General features: G+C 41.6%; 1 protein-coding gene across 3 annotated transcripts in view; it reads right to left on the bottom strand.

The window, feature by feature from the left end:
* Nucleotides 1–24524, bottom strand: part of LOC121191566 (solute carrier family 45 member 4) — a 48309-nt gene extending 23785 nt beyond the window's left edge. Inside the window, exons 1-3 of one of the 3 annotated variants that reach the window (XM_041052754.1) lie at nt 24394–24524; nt 23126–23207; nt 5573–7007 (exon numbers count right to left, since the gene is read on the bottom strand). In XM_041052754.1, coding sequence (XP_040908688.1) covers nt 5573–5903 — 331 coding nt within the window. In that variant the 5' untranslated portion in view covers nt 5904–7007; nt 23126–23207; nt 24394–24524. The other 2 variants (XM_041052755.1, XM_041052756.1) reach the window with 2 other exon arrangements.
* Nucleotides 24525–24932: the final 408 nt, after the last annotated feature.

A 24932-nucleotide genomic window follows, 5' to 3' on the forward strand; every position in this document is an offset into this window, starting at 1 on the left:
GTAGGGGAGCAATGTGCTGACAAACAAATACACACACACACACACACACACACATTCAGTTCTGCATTCTTCACATATCTCACACTAATAGCCCTCACATACCTAACTTATTGCCTGTTGCGTGGAAAAATATGCACACCCATATAGCTTTATCTTAAAGACTAAAGTATCTGCTGACTCCGCATGTACTGAACATCACACACACAAACACACACACAGGGATGTAATCCGTACCACAGTTCTGATAATAGTAGAATGACCCCCCCCCCCCCCGCGCCCATAGTCCACAGACCGCATTTTGGTAACCACTGGCATCAGTTGTCGCATACTAGTGTTGCTGTTTGTCTTGTCTTTCACAGCAACAATATTACACCCATAACCCTGCCCTGTAATGCTGGTGATGTTAGCAAATAGCCCTCTCTAAAACCCTTTTGTGTCTGCGTGTGTGTACAGCGATAACATTAATAAATGAAAGAAGTTACTGCAGCGATTATATAAAGCGTTATAAATAGGAAGGCTTTAAATAACTGACTAGACTGGTGTGTTTGTCTCTCACTGTCTCTCTCTCTCTCTTTCTCTGTGGAGACACAGGCAGAAGTGTAAAAAGGTAACCAAAGACTGAAAATTGTGGTTAAAAGGCCTCGCAGACTGGCAAGAATACAATTCACACCATCAGTGGCTCCTATTTCTCACTTGTTCTCACTTTTTCTCTACATAGGTGTTTTTCTCATTCCCACATATTTCATCTGTCCCTTGATAAATGCCCATTACTTCTACCTGCCTCAGCCATGAGACAATTTCAAAACACATTTCATCCATTCATCCACCTGCTCTGTCCTCTATCTAGATTGTCTCATGAATGACTGGGTCAGATTATGGTGATTAGTCACTGTGTGACATGAAGCCAGCCATTTATATAACCCCCTATTACACTGTCTGCAAGGTCATCTGCGAGATTAGACCAGCTAGCATGATGGGATCACTCAGTGGATTAGGCTACCTGGCATGCTAGCATAAACAATGCAAGATCAAGCTGGCTTGTTGTACAATAAATAGCTTTCTACGTGGGATTCTTCACTCTGTTGTAGTATGATACAATAAATAGCATGTAGCTAAAAATTTAAAGAAAGAGAAGTCAGTTTAGTTATAGATGTTAGCTTAGCAAGCCCATTGTGAAAGCACAAGATTCTGACAACTGAGTGCCACCTGTACACTTCAGGCCATGTCTGAACATGCTACAAGCTACCATTTAGCCATCTTAGCGATACAGGTCCTCCATCTCACAAAACCTAATTCAAATTACAGTGCTGCAGGGCTCTCGCATGCTCCTGAGTGGGTTATAAGAATGGTGTTTTGACCTGCGAATGTTCAGTCGTGGTATGCAAATATTTATGCAGTGTGGTGTTTCAGAACAATGAAACGTTCACCCAAGAAAATCAAATGAAGTAAAGGTCAAGACACTAATACAGTGAGCCGAGGATTTGAGCCACAGAACCTGCATGAATAGAGGGACATTTCCTGTTGGATTGTAGTAATCTCCTTTAGTAAAGCCAAGAAGGCCTCCAAAGAAGGATAGCAATGTCGCAGAGCTGCCAGCCTTGGACTGTTTTGGGCACCACATTGGTGGCATAGCTGCTGCTCCTGCATGCACAGCTAGTTAGTCAAGCAAGCCAATTAACACATTAAGAATGAACAAGACCCATGGTGAAAAAGCAAGCCTTGGGTCACCCTCAGATTATGCTGCTCCTGGTACCCAAGCCGACTAACGTGGTCACATTTCACTCTGCACCCTGAGGTACTGCCTAGTTTCTGCAGGTATTCTTCTATGTCTGATACCATCCCTAATCTGATACTGACACTGGCACTAAATGAATTTTAAGAGACAACCCCAGTGTTCCAGCTGTTAATATGGAGCTGTTGGTACTTCATTAGTCAGTGAAGAAGAAGAAGGTTTTGTCGGTTTGTTGATAGCTTTTTTTCCCCTCTGATTTATCTTCAGTCAGTTCTGAGAAAGCTCGTTATGTAATGCACCATGTTCCAAACCAAAAAGAGTGACGCAGCACGTCATCATCTCCTCTCCTCCTCCTCCTCCTCGCTCCACTCTCTCCTTTCAAAGGCTCTCCTCTCCCTCCCTCCCTCCCTCCCACTCCATTCACTCCTTTTTTTTCGCCCCATCATCTCTCTTAATCCCTTTCCTATCACTGACTCGATCTCTTTCTCACTCTTATCTCAGTGTTAGCTGCATTAAGTCATTAGGTGATGCTCTTACTGAGGGCAACTTTCAGTGAAAGCAAACAGTACATATAGAGGACAGGCAGAATAAATCAAAGGCACTGCACAGGGTGTAAAATCATTACAAAATGCCCCCGAGCTGACTGTGTGGCAACTGCAGCTGGGAACAGACCTTACACGCCCTGAAAACTTATTATCACAATCATCTTCTTCTCATGGGTGATTGGTTCATACTTAAAAACACAATTTTCTGCCAAAGTTAGAGCAGTTTTTGGTTATTATTACACCACAGATTTCTATTTTTCTTTCTTTTTTTTCTGTGCTTATCTCACTGGTCACAAAATCCACCTACAAGCACCTTTTAAGGCCAGAACTGAATTATACTTCTTCAGGCTGCTCATAGCCAAGTTCTGATACGTGTGTGGTGGTTTCCTTTATACTTGTATGTTTACGTTTGTTTTCATTTGCGTTTGGACCCAGAGTCATGACAAGAGCTGAATCAACCAATCGGCTTGCTTGCCTTAAAGGTCTGTATTTGAACCTATTTAAATTTCTGAACAAAGTGGGCGATGATTCAGAGGTCAAGACACAGGCTGATAGAACAATTTTACATAAACCCAAAACAGCTGCCTTGCTAGTTAACGCTGCTAAGAAGAGGAAATAAATACAGGGATTATACTAAATTTGGATGAGATGGTAGATGGGGAAACAAGAGCAGCAAGGACTATAAATTTTGAGCCACCTGGCCCAAGTCTTGAACATAGACTTGGTCTACCTTGGTGTGTAGCAAGTGTCCCTGCCTTTAGAGGGAAAGCCTGTGTCCTAATATGAGTGACTGCTGCCAGGAGGTCAGAGTCAGAACAGAAGAGCTCTGCCTGCTCTCCACAGAAGACCTTGTAAGGTAGAAGTTTCTTATCCTTTCTCTGGGTTGTGTAAATATGGGCTCCTTCACCAAACTGTGTCTGCTGAGCACACACACTCAGACACATACACTCTCTCTCTCTTTCTCTGACCCTAGTGTTGTGAGGTTTCACACACAATGGTTTCACTCAGGGTGAGCCAGCCAGCCAGCTTACCAGCTATCCAGCTAATTCCAGTAGCTACAGTCCAGCATGTGTGGAGCATTAACTACATATGGGGGTGGGGTCGATATTTGTTATTCCCAAAACTTGGAGCTCTGCCCAAAGAGTTGGAGGGGGGTTTTGTTTTCAGCTCACCATGTCTGTTAGCAGGCTAAAAACATGAATGAATCTGCACAAACCAATCTTTGTGGAAAAAGTTGGTCATGATAGGGGAAAGAGGTGGGGGGTGGGGCAGTGGGGCAGTGGATTTTGCTTCACATGTGAAGGCATATATCTTCGATTGTTGCTCATCCAGCAAGTTTTTTTCTTTGTTGTTACATTACAGGTCAAATCAGACATGGATCAGTAATGAACTCCTTTCCACACTGACCTACCAGTGTAGGAGCCTCAGCTCCACAGGGCATTTTAACCTCTTTCAGTACACTGTTTTGGTTTTACAGCCCGTAATTTTACAATTAACTCTCATTAACATTATCATGTTTGAGATCTGGGCGCCGCTGAGTGCCATCTACTTCATAATTCATTTGGATGGATGGCAATCCTCTCTACCTATGATCAGTATAAAAGGTCAAAATGAAAGGCAGTCAATTAGCCTGACACAAAAAGACCGACACGACAGGATTAACTCTCCAAATCAGTAATGAAGCTCAGCTAGTCACACCAGTCACCACTCTGTCTGCTTGGGTTTTATTTATTTCAGCAGCTCCAAAATCTACTAAGAGGGGCTCAGACATGTCCTGGTGTAAAAAAATAAAATAGGCCAGGGCAGCTAAATCAGGGATAAAATTAGACCAAAAAAGCACACGGCCACTTCCCTGGTCTGATACTACCACAGGAGACAAGCCTGATTTATGGTTTCAGTGATTGTGGTAAAAAGGTACAGTCTGTTCTCATGAACCTCACCATTACTTTTAAGGATTATGGTGGCTTTTGCTACTGCTGTAACATCTTAGATAATTAGATTCTGAATAAAGCTGAAACCTTTTTAACTTCCAGCACTTGGCAGATGTTAGAGTCGGCATTTTGAAATAACAGAAAATTGGAAGCGAGTCTCTCAAAGCCCGGTTCCCTGCGGTGGCTCATCCTGGATGAGCCAGCCAGGAGTCACGGTGGCCACAGAGCGACCTGCCACTCATGTCGCCTTGGTTATGTAAGATAGGAGCTCATACATCATCACTGAGGGGGAAGGAGGGATTTCGAGAGAAAAGGAAGCAAGAGAGAAGGAGGCGAGGTTTGCATGGAAAGTGACTATAAATTATAAATAAGGCTTTATCTCCCTCTTTCTCCCTCTCATGTTCTTCCCCCCGTTCCCCTCTTCCTGTCCTCCTTTTCACTCTTCACACCCTCTGTGCATCCCCTGTGGACTGCAGTAAACTCCAGACGAAACTGGACGTGGCATATTCCCAAAGGCTGTCAAAGACGACCCTGGGTGCAAATGACAGTACACTCAGTGCGACTAGAGGTTTGCCTGCATGTGTGTGCGTGTGCGTGTGTGTGTGTGTATGGTGAGTCACAGTTCAAGCTAGCTAATCTCCTGGCAGATCCGGTGAAAAGTCCATCCGAACAAGGTGACCAGGAGGTGGCATACACTTTAGGTGCCAAGGTGTCTCCTTAAATGCCAGAACAACAGGACAAACAAGAAGACTCCCTGTTCCCACACACAAACTACACTGCGTTTACAGCTTCTTTTTATACTAAATATTATTTCTTACTCCTCAGATCCTGGACAAACATATTCTTGAACATAATAGAATAGAATATATTTGGCCTTTCAACTGTTGGTCGGAGAAAACCAGATATCTGAAGACATCAGCGTGGGCTGTAGGAAGTTGTGATGGGCATGATATAATTGAATATTTCCAGAGATTCTACAAACTAAACGCTAATCGCTTAATTAAAAAACTTACAAAAAGATTGTTCAACAATGAAAATTATGATTAGTTGTAGTAACTTTGGCCACCACAGCTAAAAGCTGAAATGAAACATCTGACAGGAGCACGGCCGTGAATTAATGTGTCTGTGCAAATATTCATGTGTAACAAAACAAGATTTAAAGGTTTAAATATTTCTCCCCAAAAGTGATTTCAATATGGAACAAGCTAAAGAAAATTTTCTTCTGGCATTTAGGTCTCAGCAGATGCTGTTTTCAAACTGACTTCATATGTTGTACAAGTCTTTGTTTTAATGTAGTGCAACTAGTTTTTAATGTAAATACAGAATGTGTGCTGCAGATTTGTGTTTGTGGACTCTTTGCTCACCTATCTGCAGCAGCACGGGCGTCACCAACGCCGTCTCCATGGCGTAGCAGAACTCCCGGCCGAACATCACAGCCCCGTGCATGACCCATCTCTTCACAGAAATGCCTTCTATCGATCCTTCGCTCGCTGACTCCTCCCCACCCCGACCTCTTCCTCCTCCGCCACCTCCTCCTCCGCCGCCTCCTCCCAATCCATCCGTCTCGCCTCCTGCTCCTCCTTTCTCCTCATCCGAGCCTGATGCCGTGGAGTTTTTGTTGTTAACCCCGCCCGCCAGAGATCCGACCTGCATCGCGTCAGCCTCTGTGTTCTGGGGAGGCATGGTGGAGGGCATGCACGCGACAAAAAAAAAAGCGCACCCCTTCTAACACCCTGACAAATCTTAGAACAATTAGCTGTAGCTAACCAAGAAAAAACAATACCACCTCCCTGCTTCCACAAACTACTTGTATCAAGTTACTTGTAGTTACTTTAAAAACTAGTAATGACTTCCTAGAAGTAACTTAATTACAATCCTCACAAGCTACAAACTGTTGTAGTTGTAACTTGCTAGTTATGTTGTGGTTACAACTATTAATGTTTTAAAAGAATAATTACCTGTTAAAGGTGTTCAAGAAGTGATGGCGTGCTAATACCAATAGAATAAAAACAAATAGACTGTAACAGATAGTGTCCCAGTACGCGAGGTAATAAAATTTAATCTAAAACTGGGTCCTGCTAAAATTAAAAAGCCTGTGGACACTAAATAAATGAAGAAATACTCATCTATTATCTATAGATCTATCATAAATCTCAATTTCAAGATCCGCTAGAGAAAACAAAACAAAAAAGCCAGTCCACTAAACAAGTTGTCCAAAAACACTGCAGCTTCAAATTCAACACGTTTTTAATCCTCTTCTTGTCGCCTTGTTCCCCTCCAACAGAGTGGGAAAAAAAGAACAAAATCAGCTTTCCAAATGCTTGTAGAAAATCCCAAAAATAAAGGAAGCAGTTGAATTTTCACAGGAAGAGTGTGCGGTACATTCCAAAAGCGAGTTTGTGCGTTTTGCTTCTTTGTGTGTGTTTGTCAGGTGTGTGAGATTTTGCCTGGAAAACTATGTCAGCTTTATTTGGTATGTTGGTATGTCAGTGTTTACATGCCTGTTTGTGTGTGAAAGTGGTGTGTTAGTGTGTGTATGTGTGTGTATGTGGTGTGTGTGTTTATGGCTTTTTTGTCATTGAGGTGTCTCCCTCTTTTTTTTACTGTCTATTACAAGCAGTAAAAATCCATATAGAAGACCATTCAGTGAGTTCCAGAGTCATTTTGTGTATGGAGGGCTGGATGGAAGGCTGGATGATGGAGTGGGTGAGGGTGCGGGGGGAGGGGGAAGGAGGAGGTGGGCAGGCGGCGACGGTGGGTGGAGCTCCTCTGAAAATCCCCATCGATTGGCTGATCAATCTGGAGAGAGATGAACATTGAGAAGACAGAGAGAAGGAAAATAAGAATAAAAAAAACACCAGTGAGTCACAGCAATTTAACTTTCAAACATGTTTTGATGAGTGCATGGAAGCTTTGTAGCACATAAACAAAGCAATCCTGTCGTGTCAGAGCCACAGGTATGTCAGAACGAGCATTCTAGGCGAAGGCAGAGCATCATGACATTTAATGAACATCAGGTGAGACAAGAAGAGGCGGAAACAAGACATGCCTGAAGTACAGGATGTGCTGAACCTGGGAACAAAAACACCTTCTTGTCCAAAGAGTTGATATATGTAAATTCTGCAACTGACAACTGGGTGTGAGTGTTTTGGTTCTTTTTTTTTTTTTTTTTTTTACCCTTAATCACTTAATCAGGAAGATTGCCAAGCTAGAAACACACTGCAGTCTAGAGCAGTTGTCAGTTCAAATCTTTTCTGTGTTGTCCGTGGCGTTAGGTGTTTTGCCCCTACTTAGATTTTTCTGCACTTTTCTGCATTCAGTGGCTTTCATCCTTTTTGTGTATATTACCAACACGATTAAGCTGCGTTTTTGTTTTTCACCTCAGAGCCCAATACACAATGGAGGAAAATAGACTTATAAAATGTACACCATTATACAGCCTGTGTAGACAGCTGGGCTGATTAAATGTGATCAGATGTGTGTGAGACAGATGACAGAATAAAAAAAAAAAAAACATGGCAGCTGAAGTTCTTCCAGAGTAGACACCTCATTAGAATCACTAGCAGAATTTTTGTTGTATTGTGTAAAAATACATATTTTGGCATCACAGCTGTTTTGTTTTTCCTTGCTGTTGTGTGAGAAAAGGGATCATTCACACAAATTAGAAAAAAATTCTTCTCTCACATGCCTCTTATATTATCCCTCCATGCAGAAAGCTTTGGCTGAATTTGCCCTGGTTTTCAAATGTGAAAAGCAGATTTTTTTTTCTCTAAACTCTAAAAAACAATTGAGGTGCTGTTCACAACGGTAAAATACTTTTTAAAAACAAAACTTTTCTTTCCAGAAACAAAGCTATGGTAATACTGTTAACAGTTTGGGGAATGGGAATGTGTATGTGTGTGTGTCTGTGGTGAGAAGAAACAAGAGATATTATGTGGACTGAAAAAAGAAAGAGACAGACAGAGGAATACAAGTAGCTAAGACCTTCAGCTAATAACACGCCTCCTACAGACAGAGAAAAACAGACTGTGTGGATGTTCAATACGATTTCCCACAGAGTTAAATTCCAAAGTGTGTGTTTTTGTGTGCAGCTGCCCACTGCATTATAACCCGTGGAGACGGCACATTTCGTCACCCAGAACACACTAATGCTAGCCACGTGAACGGCACACACAAACATCATAACAGTGCTAAGACCCTCATCAAGCCTCTTAGGGAGAGATTGAGAAAGAAAACAAAATAAGAGAAGGGGGGAGGAGGGAGAGAAAGGGGGAAAGGAGGGAGGTAAGGAAGGACAGATGGAGGGTTTGAACAGGTGGAAAGTGGAAGGAATAAGAAATGGAGCGAGGGGAGAGTTTGGAGAGGAAGAGAGGGAAAGATGACAAGAGACAGACAGACAGACAAGACAGATGGACGGGGGCAGAGGTCAAAAATATTTGTCTCTCTCCCTGGTTCCTCTCTCTCTTTATCTCGCCTCTCCATTTCCAGTGCTCTCACGTCTCCATTAACATTCATGATGCATTCAAGATATCCACAGACACACACACACACACACACACACACACACACACACACACACACACACACACACACACACACACACACACACACACACACACACACACACAGTCCTCTCCTCACCTGACCTCACACACTGCAGCAGATTACATAACAGCCACTCTCCTCTACAGGCACACACATATATACATAACAAATAAATAATTATCTTTTAAATTCTGCTCAAATTAGAGGACGACCACGAAGAGAACACCACAACCTCCACCGACAGAGAGAGAACACAGTGTGCCGCAACACTTAAAACTTCTACGGCCAGACATGTGACAGCACGCTTACACCACCACCAACAACAACAACAACAACAAAATGATCAGATCTGGTGGGTTTGATGGGAACAGAAGTTAAGGTTAAGTTTGGAATGATGGGAATATCCAAGCAGGGTGGAGTTGCTGAAATTATGGTCTTGGTTAACGACGCCTTTTCAAACGGTACACACATTGATGTGATGTTTAACAAAAAGCATGCAGAAGGCATGCAAAACACACAAAACGTAAAAGGATCAGTTGCCAAGTACACAAGTGATAGCTAATCGGTGTAAATGTTCCAAATAACCGAAATAAGTAAATGATAAACATAGCATGCGCTCATAGGATGCTGGTTTCACTGCCCTTCGTTCAAGTCACATTATTGCGACATGGCAATGCAGCTGCAAGCCAACAGGGTTTCCCCCATTGGTTAGTGGAGATGGTAAAAGAGATGATACACATCTAGCTGGTAAACACAAACTTTAATCTAATGTGAACTCAGTGCAGACTCTGTTGGGTAAAACATTTATGGCAGCCCAGGCTGAGCATCTCCACCATAAGAAGCTGTGAGTAACATTTCAGAAAATCAATAAGCAAACTTGGACATAGTGCAGAGGACTAACAAAAATTTGGTTGTTTCTTTCTCTAAAACGTTTGCTGTTAAGCAGCTGGTTACCCCATGTAGAAAGAAATAAAAAATAGTCCCAAGCAATGGGCAGAGCATAAACAGCAAATTCCATCAAGCAAACATGTTTTGAGTAAAGCTTGGGGAGTGTTTGCGTCAGATTGACAGACAATCATACACCACTGTGATGGCTGCACCTTGCTTGTCCCTACTTCATCTTCCTCCCACTCTTTCTCCTCTTTGACCAGATTTGATTTTTCTGGTGCCAGTAACTGCCAAGATTTAGCTGAGAAACATTTTGGTGACAGCACTGATGCTACACCCATGTTGTGATACAATCTGTTCCCCCAACTGCATTACCACACATTCACTGAATAAAATGGACCAAAATGTTTACTGTGGTTTCAAGAAAGTTTCACTTCTCTGCTGCTTTATTTTTAAACTTTCAACTGATGGGAATTAATGGCCTAAACTACAAAAAGCCATCGGTGTGGTCTTTTAAAATATTTCACAACATAATATAAAGCTTTTTTCGCATCAGGAGTCCAGTATGTTGTGCTCTGAACGTGGCTCATTTTTGTGAGTCTCAAATTACCATGAGAGACTAAAGAGAGGACACCTGCCAGCCACAATGAGCCAGAAGACTCAATAAACCAAAGACATGGAAAACAGCACAAGCTGTCAGGGTTCAGACTGAGATGAAACAGGAGCTAAATCCATTTGAATACCTCTGTAAACACGAGGAGTGATTAATTCATCTGCTCTGACAGTCAAATTAGTCTGAGGCTGTTTTGAAAGTTTGTCAGTAAAGCAAAGAGTAACCCATCAACTTCAAGTATTTGGGTTCAGATGTATTTTTGGAAGGGCTTAAAGTTTATGTGCTATACATCATGTAAATATGTGGCTCTGTGCCTAAAACATGTGACTTGTGTGATTTTAAAACTGAAAAAACAGGTCAAACACACTCACACACACGACTAAAAAAAGTAAGAGAGGTTGCTGCTATCCATCCACACACCTCGTTCTCTCAGCTGACAGCACTATCTGGCCTGCATCTGTAATTCTCAGCCCTACAAAACACACACACACACACACACACACACACACACACACACACACACACACACACACACACACACACAAAAAGCTGTGAATGCTATCTGATTATAGGTCCATACACATGTAGCACCAGTCAGCTGTACTATTGTTTCTATGTGTTTGTGCAAGTGTGTGTGTCCGTAACATGAGCTCAGCTTATATAGAATTACACCTCAGCTTTTCTGGGAGCCAACATAAACAAAATACAGTCTCACGTGAGAGAGGAGAGGGAGGAAAGGTATGGTAAAGAAAAGATGGAGACCATGGGGCTGAAGCAGAGGAAAAAAAAGGGGAAAGTGAGGGAATAAGAATGCAGACAAAAAAACAAGAAAGAGTGATGGAGGTAGGTCAAGAGGAGACATGAAAGACACAATGGAAAGAGCTGGAAAACAGTCAAATATTTGGGTTTTTTTTTATCTTCACACAGATAGAGCCAAAAAAAAAAAAAAACAAGGGGGAGACAGAAGACGAGAGGAAAACAAGATCAGGAGGGAGGGAAAGGAGATGCCTGTAAAGTTCAAGGTCAGAGACAAATTAAGAGTCGTCTCCTGTGCTTCTCAGAACAACACACACACACAGGCTTTCTGAATCTGCAGACACACACACACTAAACACACTCACTAAAATAGACCTCTATTTTAGCAAGTGTTTATTCCTGTGCCACAGGCCAGATTACCTGTGACACTGGCATGAAAATAGAGCAAGTCTGGTGCTGCTTCTTCTTCTTCCTCCTCTTTAGCACATTATTTGCATGTGTCTCCTTCATGCAGGTAACACAAGAAAAAACAAGTCTGATCATGTATGGAGCATACTGTCAATGGGCAAGTAAGCAGTGGCTTGAACTGCTTTGCATGTTCTGGTTGCTCTGGTGCAACCCCTCTTCCACCCCTATAGGTGACATGACTCATTTCTGCAGAGCAGGCTGACACTGCAGACTATAGAAAAACATAGGCATAGCTGTCTTGTCGTATTATTTAAAGCCAAGAAATCCCAGTTTGGGTGATGAGTCAGGTGCAATTACAAGGATTGAAGCCAACTGCCTCACATATCTGTCAATCAAAGGACACACCTCCCAAATAAGGCCTTATTTAACCATTAAGGAGTGTTCCACTGAAAATCTACCTTTCATGTTTTTATTCTATGTTTCCCCTAAAACCTTTCTGTGTCGCACTATTGCCTCCCCACAGCTCCAAAGCTCTGCTGGGAGGCATTTTTTTACAGACAAAAAATAAATATATATATATATATATATATATATATATATATATATATATATATATATAAAACAACACTGATGTGTGCATCTTTGTGCACTTTGTGCATCTTAGTGTTTCTCAAGACCCCATTACTATTCCACTGGGTTCTATCTGGACAAGAGTTGCTGGTGTCACACAACAGCGAGGCACGTGAACACACTGCAAACATGACGCACAACATAGCAATGACCCATATAGAGCTGGATATAGATTACAAGGCTGAAGACCTTTGGATCAAGTTCACATTCTGTTGGGACCGATGGATGTGCATCTGTGGTGTGTGGTGTGTGTGTGTGTGTGTGTGTGTGTGTGTGTGTGTGTGTGTGTGTGTGTGTGTGTGTGTGTGTGTGTGTGTGTGTGTGTGTGCGTGCGTGCGTGCGTGCGTGTGTATGTGTGTGTGTGCGTGTGAAAGGGAGAGAAAAGGCAAGAGACAGTGAGTGAAAATAAAGACAGAAGTATTTTGTTACTGAGAGAGAGAAACTGGACTACAAACTGGACTACAGGCAAAGACAGACCCAATGACCTGATCTGGTATTTTATTTGGTTTTACCTTATTTTACCTCATTAATATGCCAATTTATGCAGTAAAACACACCAAAATCTAATCAGATCGTCTGCTCCATTTGGGTACATGTGGTGTAAGTTCAAAGTTTCTACTGTGTACTGTTCTTGAGTAACTTGGTGGAGGGACACTGAGATGAGTTTCTGACTTTAACTGAACATGAAAATAGGCTCAACACAGAGCACACAGGACATCTGATGTCTGGCAAAACCACAAACGCACTTTTGTTGGCGGCAGAGGATGTTGTTTTAAAGTTTTATGCTTGCATGTGTGTGTGTGTGTGTGCGTGTGAGATGAAATTCAGTTAAATGTCACTGACAGATGTTAAGTCTTCTGTGTCTTTCTGAGCCTTCGTCTGTCTTTTACTGAGATATTGTGACTGGAATACAGAGACTCTTCAGTCTTTATTAACACAGTGTCTCCCTCTGCCTTTTACTCATATTCACTCACACACACACACACACACACACACACACACACACACACACACACACACACACACGTTTGGAAGAGCACACAGTTTTAGGACACCTACACTCACAGAGGGAAGACATGCAAACACACAGGCAGCTTTACAAAGCCACATTTTCACACAAGCATTTCAACATTCCCATGCATTTGACAATATTCCCGTGAAAAATAATAAAATAATAATAAAATAATTCCAAGCTTTGGGGAGCAGATGGCAGAGATAAGCATCAGAGAGAGAGAGAGAGACAGGATGAGAGAGAGGGGGTGGGGGTGGGCCGGGAGGAGGTAAACAGGGACTGGATGTGTGCATTATGGTGCAGAGCTGCTGCAGTGCAGAGTACAGGGGGGGCACATGTGTATCAACGTGCACCAGCGTCAATGACAAATCCCTTACTCATAACATGGGGCTTATATCACTATACTGGCTGGTATGAATATGACGTAATATACCTGCTGTTCACATACATGCACTCTCTCTTACACACACACACACACGCACATACACACACATACAACATTTATGAAAGCCTCCCGCTGACTTGGTTCTCTGACCCTGACGTCCGAACAGATCTAAATTAATCTCCAATCTCAGCCTCACCTGAACTTCACAGCTGCCTCTTCTCAAAATAGATGTTATATGTCTTCGCTCACTTTCACCCTTGGCCATCAACAAGATGAAATGACAAGAAGTAACACACACACACACAACATTGTTTCTGAGTCGTTTCTGAGTTCAGTCAAGGTCAACAAATCTACTGATAGGGTGATCAAGTTAAGTAATCGTAAAACAAGCTGGACTGACTCAAAATTTCTTTCTTTTCTTTTACGTTAATATATAATCACTGTAACAATTTAGCCACCTAATTTTCAAGGAAATATGGTCACTGAGCTTTTTTGTGTGAAACGATCACAGCAAATTCACTGCTTTGTTCACACGTATTGTAGTGGAGACAATTATAAATTAAATAATAATTTAAATGTATTTTTTAAAAGGTTCAAATGTTTTCTGAATGCCTTATGGTCCCAAAATACAAGTTATTACCGTCAATACTTTCAATACACTTTCTGAGAAACTAAGACTAAAGTTGCAGGAAGCCAACGTTAGCATAACATTAGGAAGTTATTTAAGTTATTTAAAGGAGAGGAGTCTGCTGTGTGTTGTGTCAGCTAGCTTAGAAGCCAGTAATAGCCCAGTCATCCTAGTGTTTATTTTTAGCCTAGGTGGCTAATTAGCTAGTTAGCCCTCTGACTGGCCCACATACTCTCTGCAATCAGTTCACACCCAGAGCAGTTAGCACAACACAACTTTCAACAGGAAAACCCGTCGATGGCTTTTAGCTTTCTTCAGCTCATAGTAGCTGATTCTTTAGCTAGCTGGCCAAATTTTTTAGCTACATTATTCTTCCACAAGCTACTGTAGGTTTTAGGCTAAAGTTATATCTGTGCTAAAGTAGCACAAAACAGTCTGAAGGTGACCAGACCTTCATACAAATCCTGCAGTATTTACAGTTTGTAACACATTATTATTGGTATAAGCTGCAGCAGACTACACACACAAACATACACATGGTTATTTTAATCTGCCAGGCCTGCAGATCTAAGCCTGTCTAGACAGTTGATGTCAACGTAGTGTCTGCTATCTCATAAATTTAGCATCATTTTATGTAATATAACTGAGCAAGAGGATTTTTTTCCACAACTACCATGTTAACAAATGATTATCAAGGACCCCCAATGTTAAAAGCTGCGTTAACTCTTGCAGGTCTGAATGTTTGAAGCGGGATACTGTGAGGTTTTGACGAGCTGCTGACAGCAGCTTTGGCCTACTTCTACACCGGAGTCACATTGCTGGCTGTATGTAACCCTCACCACAAAACCACACACACACACACACACACGCAGAGAGAGAGAGAGAGAGAAAGAGAAAGAGAGGACTGTAATTTGCCATCTCAAACCCCTTCTGTGCCCCCTCTGACTACAGTACCCCCTACCCAACATCACATTACTGCACCCCCCACCTGCATCCTGTCTTTCTGACCTCAGGGGGGGCCTGCCCCCTTTTGGAGGGATAGTATGTGTGTGTGCATTTGTCCATTTATGTGTGCGTGTGGGTATCCTCCCCCCTTACAGTCCCCTGAGGCTTTTACCCACCCCCAGGGAGCTGCAAGCCAAAGAAGAGAAAATAAAATGCAACGGCAAACAAAAAAGAAGAAAAAGAGCGTGTGAGGAGGTGATATAAATCTGCTTCATGTATCTCACCATTTCTGTGTGTCTCACCAGTTCTCCCTCTCTCTTACCAAAACAAAACCACAGTCCCAACAGTTCTAACCCCAGTAAAGGGGTACACCCCAGCTTACCACATGAGCCTACTTAAAACAGCAGAACACTCATGCAACAATAAAAAAGCAGTGTTGTGCATCACTGCTTCACACCAGCACGTCTGACAGTGAGCCAAAAGAATTATAACTGCCTGCACAAACCTGTTCAGGATCGCACGAGACCTCAAGATGGTAAGTTTTAACCCCGCCCACACATCTAATGGAATATTCCACTGCAGAGCTAACACAAGAGCATGCACACACACACACACGAGCACGCACACACAGACACACACTCCCCTTCAACCATGCACACATGCTTGATGCTGATAAAGGCCAACTGAAATCAGCAGCACCGAACTGCTTGACCTGCACCTCTCTTGCAAACACACATAGGTTTAGCTGTCAACAGTAAAGTCAAACAGTCATAATCTGCCAAACAACCGTGTGCAAACACAAGTTACTTGTCATGCAAACAAACGTGCTCTGCAGCAGGGATGATGTGGTACAGAAATAAATCTTTATGTTATTGCCAGAGCAATATTTTGACGAACATTTTGCTGCAACATTGCTGCAGGTTGGCACTGGTTTGATCACAGTGAAACATCTTGTTCTCTATAATTTCCTGTTGTCTAGCTGGTGAAAAAAAATGCTATTATATATGAAGATGTTAATGGTGAAACAAGAGATGGAAGTCAAGTTTTCTCCCTTCTTCTCTGTGTTGTTGTTTCTCTCTCCCTTTTGTCACACCAGGACAAGAATGAGAACTGGCACATGGAACAAATTTAGTTTGGGTTGCATACAAACCAAACTGTGTTCGACAGTCTCACCAAACCTGCAAACACTGTCTGCAGAGCTGCAAACAAACACAGCCTATTTAGAAACATGTAGCATGTCAGTAGATGTGTGCCAGCAGATTCTTTACCATACTAATTTAGAAAAGCTGACTCTATAAATCATCATCGGCATCTCATGGTGTCAACATCCTGTTTTGATGCAATAAAAAAAAGAGGCAAACTTCCTGTAGTCATGGCATATGGGCTGTGTCAAAAATGATTCACTATTCAATGCTGTGTATAGTTCACTATTTAACATTTTAGAACTCACTACTCCATCAGTTAGACACAACCACTATGAAGAATTTTCACTGGTGGTGCTCATTTCATTACATATTGTTTTGTCATTTCCATACATATTCCAACATAATTTTAAAAACAATCCAGGCACAATGAAGAGTAGTACCTAGCCCAGAATCATAGATGCATTTTATCATTATATGCAGCTATATGTATATAGTTTTTGCACAACCAGCAACAGCAAAGTCCTCCACAGAGAGTAAAATTCCCTGTATTGTTGATTGTAAATGATTTAAAATGTAATTAAATCAAACATTACAGAATGAGAAACAAATGAGTTGTGACTGAAAATGAAACACCTACAACTTAAACAGAAAAATCAGATGAGTCTACCCACTGACTTTCCTTTCATCTCAGAGTCTGCAACATTATTCCAGCAATGTTTTAATCTGCAGCATCAGGTCGGGCACCACACAGGCTCAAAATCATGCCCGACCATACCAAAAAACTTCATCAAAGGCTCAGAGTAACCTTCAAACTTCCTCCGAGGACATCTTCATAAACATCCACAAGGACACAGAGTACAAAAACAATACAAATATCAAATTACAAATCAATCACTGGGCCGCACAAACATGCAGAGCTGATTAAACAATTTGGTGGAGTGTTTAATCCAAAGCTCTTCAAAGTACCACGAGGGAGCACATTTTTTATATTACAATAAAACCTGTCGCTCTGGCTGCGCTTAACCCGCTGAGTGACGCAAGAACAGAAGAACCACATAGCATGACAACCTCAGAGACAGAGGAAATATGAAAGAGGAACAAATTAAACAAACCAAAGTACCTCTTTGGCCAAATGAAACACTAACACTGCTGTTAAATATTACAGACAACCAACCTACTGCTTGCTTAACTGATATGTGATATATATGTGACATTGAGTTGTGTAATAAAATATTAGTTTGTGTAATATTTCAAGGTCTGCTGGCTGCTACCATAAAATCAGCTTTTATTTTGTAAAAAGGTATAAAAAGATGCCCTGCTGAACCTTTGTTCTTCTACGGCTGCAGGAAAATCAGCTCAGAAGTGAACAAAAATGTGTGTGTGTTTGCACGAGTGTGTGTCCATTACTTTGAGTGCAGCATTACTAACAGTGTTAATGACATTACTGGCACACAGCCAGTTATCTTCTCTCCTCTTTCAACCTAGATACCTGACTACTTGTCTGTGTGCACAGACACCACTTTGTGCTCTGGGAAACAGTGATGGATATTTTCCCCTTATATTCAGCATACCAATCAGTAATGAAAACAATCATTTGGTTGCAGCACTGTTCACATCAAACTGGAAAAGGGCAACTGGAAAATGGTATTATATGATCGTATATACTGTTCGGGCAACATTGCAGATCAATGATGAGGACTTGTTTACTTTGATTTCTCAGATATTTGCTGGATTAATTACCATTTCTCTACTGATTTTCCAGAGATCATGATACAAAATTACTTGTGAAAATCTTGTGATGTTAGGATTTCATCCATATTACCCATCCTGTCAAGATCATTTTTGAAGTGGGAGATTTGACTGAGAGAGTTTTTCTGTGAGCTGCTCAAGATAAACCACTTCTGTAAAACCTGACAGAAATTTAAGGTCTCTAATGCAAAAATTAGACAACTGCATTCTCTTCAGGCCAAAACAAGATAACAATGCAGGTTAGCAGCATGCTGCAGTAATCTACTAAGCTGCCTTGCACATCAGCTTCCTATGCTGCCTACTCACGGTGCCAGATGTCAAAATCCCACAAGAATTGCAACTTTATTTGTAACACGACAAAGTCAACTTCAAACTACAGACACGTGATTCAGTAACTTCAGACTCCATGTTTAAAAGTTGACATAGTGCGTGTGAGTGTGTGTTTGACCTTCTGGCAAAGAAGATCATAGATCACCAGTTTATCAGCTTAACAACCAGTTTGACAACAACATTCCAGACACAGGAAAATCAGAGGTCTTAGGCTCTGCACCCTACCTTTCACAACATCAACATCAACACAACACTAAAATTATTCAACATGCCGTATGGGATATATAATGCGAACCATACTCTAACATTAACTGTGACACAGCAAATACAAGAAAGATAAGTATGTGAGAAGAGGGTGTGGAGTGCGCCTCACCAACAAAGACCTAAAGGCGACCAAGATACGCCAAACAAAGTGATTCTGAGTCACTGCCAGTCATCTCTGGCATCAGGTCAGATCTCTGGTAAATCTAATTGGAGGACAGGACATCAGTTTGTCCAAGGACATTTTTTGCTCAGGATGAGTTAGTGAAGATGGGAACTGTGACTGGAGGAAACCCAAAAAGACGCCTTCAGAGTGAAGTTTCATTACCTGATTTAAAACTGCGGAATAAAATGACTTTGGGAAAAACTTTGGTAAGCGAAACTTGAAAGACATGAAAGTTTTAGCTGAAACTGCAGATTTTTCATCGCAGCTCACTGATAGGAGTATTCAAATTAACCCCAGGCAGCTCCGGAACATTGTTAAGCCAAACTTGATGACACTTTTTGTGCCATCTGAGTTGAAACTTAGTCCATCCTGAAAGAAAAAAAATCTGACATTCACCTTAACTTTTGGTGCATTTTGTGGTTAAAAAACTGCAACGGGAAAGATTTTTGCAGGTATGCAGAAACATCAATGTGAGAAATATTTGTGAATGGCACCTCTTGATGCACTAAAGGTTTTAACACTGATCTGGATTAGTATCCAGCCCAGATAACAGAGAAGCAGGCTGCTGGTCCAAATCACCAAATGGCTAGAAGGTTGTGCATTGTGTGTCAGCATTTGCTTCATGCTGGTGCTGGGCCTTGCAGATCTGGCTGCATTTGCACTTTGGAGGAGAGCAACACTCTTCACACTTGATCTTTCACACTTGAAATTTCTAAACATGATTTCACACCACCTACAACTGCTGAAAAACACCGGGTCAAAAGCTAGCTCATTGTTCTGCTCTGAAAGCAGTGGCTGCAGGTACAAGAGGGTAAAAACCTCTGATTTAGTCCCGCTGTTTTATACTGGACATAAAGAACTGTGACCAAAGGTGACCTTTAACAGTACATTTAAAAGTGAAAGACTGGGAGGACACCAGTGGGAATAAGGAAGTGGGTTCTGTTTTTTTTTTTTTTTTTTTTTTGACATAAAAGGTTTTATCAAAATAATTTTCTAATTCACTTGAGTAATGTTACACATTATTTGGTCAAATAGAAAAAAAACATGTTGTAATCCTCTTTAACACTAACAGCTTCCTCTCTGTCACTTAAATTGATAATTGTAATGTTCCCAGGTGTTTTGAAATTGACAAAAATGCCTCTAAACTTTTAACAGAACAATCTCATCATAAGGTCCATATAGTGGCCATTCTGGATCTTTTATTTTTTTGTTTCACATCAACTTCCTCAGGAGATGGAGTTTGCCCAGCTGTCACATTTAGATTTTCCTTCTTATCCATTTTGGCTCACATTTAAGATTGAAGCGTCATTCTTGACCGTGAAAAAAAAAAAAAAGCTGACAAAAAATGACAACCCTGCCTGCTGAAAGAAGATCAAGTGACAGGACTGAGAGCGCCTTAGCAGGTACTAAAATGAAACACATCTCTGCACACAGGCTGATTTCTTTCGATTGTGAGTGATAAGTTTAACCACCTGGAACAAAACACAAGCTCAAGATGTGTAACAATGTAAACCAAAAAAAAAAAAAAAAAAAAAAACACATGGAAGAATAGACAGATTAAAAAAAACAAGTCAGAAAGAAAGAGAGAGAGGAGGAGAGACGACAGGAGAGCAAGCAAACAAAGTGGAAAGTCTCTATTCTTAGAAAACGTTTTGTATTATTGACAATCTCTCTGGCTGCAGAGTCTGCAGTATCTGTGTGTGTGTGTGTCCTCTAACTCAAAGCCAGGGCTAAATACAGTACAGCCATCTGATATTGACTTTGATAACAGTCCTCCACCTCTAGAAAACAACCAGCCTTGCATGCAGTGCTGCTGATAGTCTCCACACACACACACAGCTCTGACACACAGACACCAACTGCAGATTCCCATCAACACAGATCTGTCAGACTGATGAATCTAGCTGTAATATCTACTCTCTTTTTTTCAGCGAGATCCACGTCACTTTCTCCTCATCTCTGCTGCATGAAACAAGAAGTTCAGAGAGGGTAACTTTGCACAGCTAAGAGCCCAAATTAAGTCACAGAGTAGTTTTTACCCACCTAGAAAGTGAACACCACACCAGACTTGTGAAAAGCCATGCCAGATCTTTACACAAATCACACTTCTATTTGCCTGTTGTGTCAAAAAAGAAAAAAACAAGACCTCCAAACAGACCAGGACTGGTCCTGTTTTCCCTCAGCTGCTGAATACTGTGACTCAAACTGGCTTCAGACAACACAACAGCATTTATAGCTTCAACAAGTGTGTGTCTGTGTGAGTGTGTGTAAGATCTGGTAGAGATAAGGGGGGCTATTGATGGCATTGATGTAAGTGAGACGACAAACACACACAAGCATAAACACACAGTCTTGTGCTGTGATCAGAGGTGGGAAAACATCCTCGCTCGCTCTTTTCTTTCCTCTAACGCTCTCTCTCAGGTTTGTGTACAAAAACAGTAGGAAATGGGTTATCTACACACAGAATCAAGGCTCGGGATACAAAGCCAGATCTGCTGTGTGTGTGAGAGTGTGTGAGAGTGTATGTGTGTATATGTGATGTACAGAGACTTGGGGGGGGGGGCAGTATGCGGTAGACAAGATTACTTAGAAATTTGGGTAAATGGTGAGTTTTGGACCAAAAAGAAGAAGAGCTGCATTACATTTTGTTCACTTAAAAAAAAAAAAAAAAAGGTTGCCATGATAACTTTCCATTGTCGTGAAATCGTGTCAGAGTATGATAAACCGCTGAGATAGGCCTTCAAACTCATGGGCATTTCATGGATATTTCAATCCGGCCTCGATGGATCCGATTTCACTGAGTCACTGGTATCGGAAAAAAGACATGCCCGACCAACACTTATTTCTTTTTTTAAAAATGCAATAGTTCAACAGTTTTGGAGAAAAAAAAACACATTTGCTTTCCTGCAGGGAGTTAGCTGAAAAGATTGGTACCACCTTTGTGTCTGTACAACATTACCTTTGGACAGAGTCAAAGAGTTTCCCCCTGTTTCAATCCTTACGATAAGCAAACCGGCAACTAGGTGTAGTTTCATACTTAGTGCACAGAGATTACAGTGGTACTGATCTTCTCATCTAACTCTCAGCAAGAAAGCAAACAAGCATATTTCCCAAAATGCTAAATCTCCTTTAAATGCAGCATTGCTTCTATAAATCCACAGTAAGCATTTAACAATTTTTCCCTGCTACTTTTCAGTTTACTTCACCCGACTAGTTTTAATATAACTGCATGTTTACTTACTGTATGTTTAGTAAATTTAGTTAGTCTTCATTGAACAGATTTGTCAGGAAACCATGAGAACAGGAAGAAAGGACCTGAAACCAGTGGTGTTGAGGTTACATGATAAGCCTCTAAATCCTCTTTGCAGCAGGACACCTTGTTGTTTTGAGGAATATACAAGTTTTGCCTGCTCCTACTGAGACTCTCAAGCTTCTACGTGTGATGTGGAAACCGTTAACCAAACAGATCTGGAGTCGCGGTGAGTGTACTGGTGTTGACTGACTGGCCATGGTGGGTGAATGAATGTGTGTGTTTTTGTGTATTTGGGCCACAATTCAACCCTAAGCATCCCCCTTTTAAAGTGAAGATCCCCCACAAAAGTCTTTTATTTCAGTTCCAAACCTCAATCTTGTCCCCACTTGTCCGTTATAACATGTAAAACAGAGTAACATGTGCAAACATGTAAAGAACAATACAGTATGTAGTGTATCCAGACTGACTGCTGGTGATTCTAACTAAGACAGTGTTTATATGTTGTTTATGGAAATATGAACCAGTTTGCCATGCAAAGTATCAAAGATTTGTATGTGGGCAGATGTGTAAAAGCCTCTCTGTGCATATGTACACATGCAGGGGTGTTTGCTCTGTGGGCAGGACACTTGTGCAAATGTACATTTTATGTGCATGAGTGTGTTAGTGTGTGTGCATGTGTGTGTTCATGTGACTGTCTGCATGTGATCCCTTGTGTCTGGCTACATTTATGCGGTTGACTTTGTGTGTGTGTGTGTGTGTGTGTGTGTGTGTGTTGGTCAGTAATAACTCAATGCTGACTCAGCACCAGTTGATAGTCAGCAAACATTTCATCAAGAGGAAGTCAATTGCTTTCACTTCAGCTGAGCCGGCTGGTCTCTGGCATGCAATGTGAAACCAAACGCTCAAGCACCTACTGCACATCTATTCAGTATTGTTCTGCTCATGTTGGTTGTGGTTTTCAGAACAGAACAGAAACACATCAAGACTTCAAAGACAACGGAGGGAGCACATCTGTTGGCCATTTACATCTTTCTTTGGAACATTTGTTATGTTTTTGTACAGATTTACTCGACCAAACAGCAAAATAACACACACATAAGGACTTTAAAAATGCAGTGATGAAAGTCAATAAAACAATAAAACAAATGGGTGCTACACCTCAGTGTGTGTGTGTGCGTGTGTATGTGTGTATTTTTGACTCACCAAAAGGCCTTGAAAGCTTCATAAATGTCGTTGAGACGTTGTTGTTTGGTCCAGGCTGCAATCTTAAGCCCTGAAGTCGTACCTGAACACACACACACACACACACAACAAGGATTTAAGATGCAGCAAATTAGCAAAGTGCACACTGACACACAAACACATACACAGTAAGTCACTTTATACATGTACATTAAATCAATACAGCACATGCGCTCTTATGCTCTCACGCACACAAGCATAAAAATAAATCAGATGTTGCCAACTCATCGGAACAAACCAGCAAAATATTTAACACAAATTCTCTCTGGGCTCTCTCCTTCATTAGCCTCCTGCAAATTGACAGAGCTGCAGCTGTCAAACACATACAGTATATTTTGACACATTTGTACACTCGAAGGCAGAAATGTGTGTAGTATCGTGCATAACTGTTTTGTCTAAAAGCCAAAGATGATCAATTTATTACCATAAAACTATAAAATATTCCCATTTGAACTGGCAGAGCCAGAGATTGGGTTTTTATTTTTTATTTTTTTGGTACTTTTGCTAAAGAAGCAACTGATTGATTGACTGCTTTATAAAATGGTTGCTGACTAATTGTCTTTCAATTTCATTTCACTGGCTAACCTTTCAAGTCAAGTTGCAAACTGGTGGTAAATACCCACATCTCATGACATTTAAACGCACCAGAAGCCACTTTTAAAGGAAACACACATGAACAGTTGTTTACAAGGAAGAACGCCTCTTAGATTTTCTTTATTTTTAATTGACATGCCCAGCAGGCAAGAATCCAAACATACCGGTAGCTCTTCTAGCTTTCCCCAAGTCACACAGGTGTGTTATTCGCTGCACTGAGCTGGTGAACTACAAAGATGCAGGGATGAAGGAAATGAAGCTCAGGGTTCCAGTGTCCAAACTGAAACCCTGCGCCCCTTCTGTTTTTAAGCCCTCTTTGCGTGCCTGACGTGCAACACCATTCACTAAACCCCTAATTATACACACTTTATAATTAGAGCAACCTAATTATGCAACCTGACCTGTCCCAGGCTGTGTGCGCCTCCAGCCTCTCTTCTCTTTTTGTTTTTGACACAGGCCTACAGAAACTACTGTAAATGCCTCCTCCTTCTCCTCCTCCTCCTCCTCCTTCTCTCTCTGCAGCAGCAACCTGAGATGCTGTGTATTCCGCCCGCCGGAGCCGAATAACAGCGGCTACAAAATGTTTAATATCGTCCCCTCTAGTCGCCGGCGTTCTCACCGGACACCGCGCTCACCTCGCCGGGTCGTGTCAGCCGCTGGCTCCGTGTTTTTGTCCGCTGAGCGCTCGGACGGTCGCTCGGCTCTGCCGCAGCTTTTGTTGCATAGGTTCTCCGCTACTCCTGCAACTGAAGCCAGGGCTTTAAATACGCCTTTAAAGGAATATCTGTCGGAAGAAGAGACGTAGCGCTGGCTTCCGCCGACGACACGTCTCATTTGCATAAAGAGGCGGGGTCGTGGCGGTGGTATACAAAGAAGCGAGGAGGCTGAATCTTTAAAGGGGAATACCGTAAGGTTTTTGTCACTGGGACACTGGCGTAAAATTTTGAGGTTTTGAACATTTTAGGCTTCTTTATACTTGTATTCCACTACATTCCACTACATTCCAGGGGGAAATAATATACTTTTCAACCCACGAAATTTTATCTGGCAGCTATACAACACAGTGCAAAAGTTTTAGACAGAAAAAAGAGTTCTTCTGAAGATTTAGGCTGCCTCGGTGTATTCATGTAATCCCAAACTGACTCCATGATGTTGAGATCAGATCAGGGCTCTG

This window comes from Toxotes jaculatrix, chromosome 13, assembly GCF_017976425.1.
Source record: "Toxotes jaculatrix isolate fToxJac2 chromosome 13, fToxJac2.pri, whole genome shotgun sequence".
Lineage (NCBI taxonomy): Eukaryota > Metazoa > Chordata > Actinopteri > Toxotidae > Toxotes > Toxotes jaculatrix.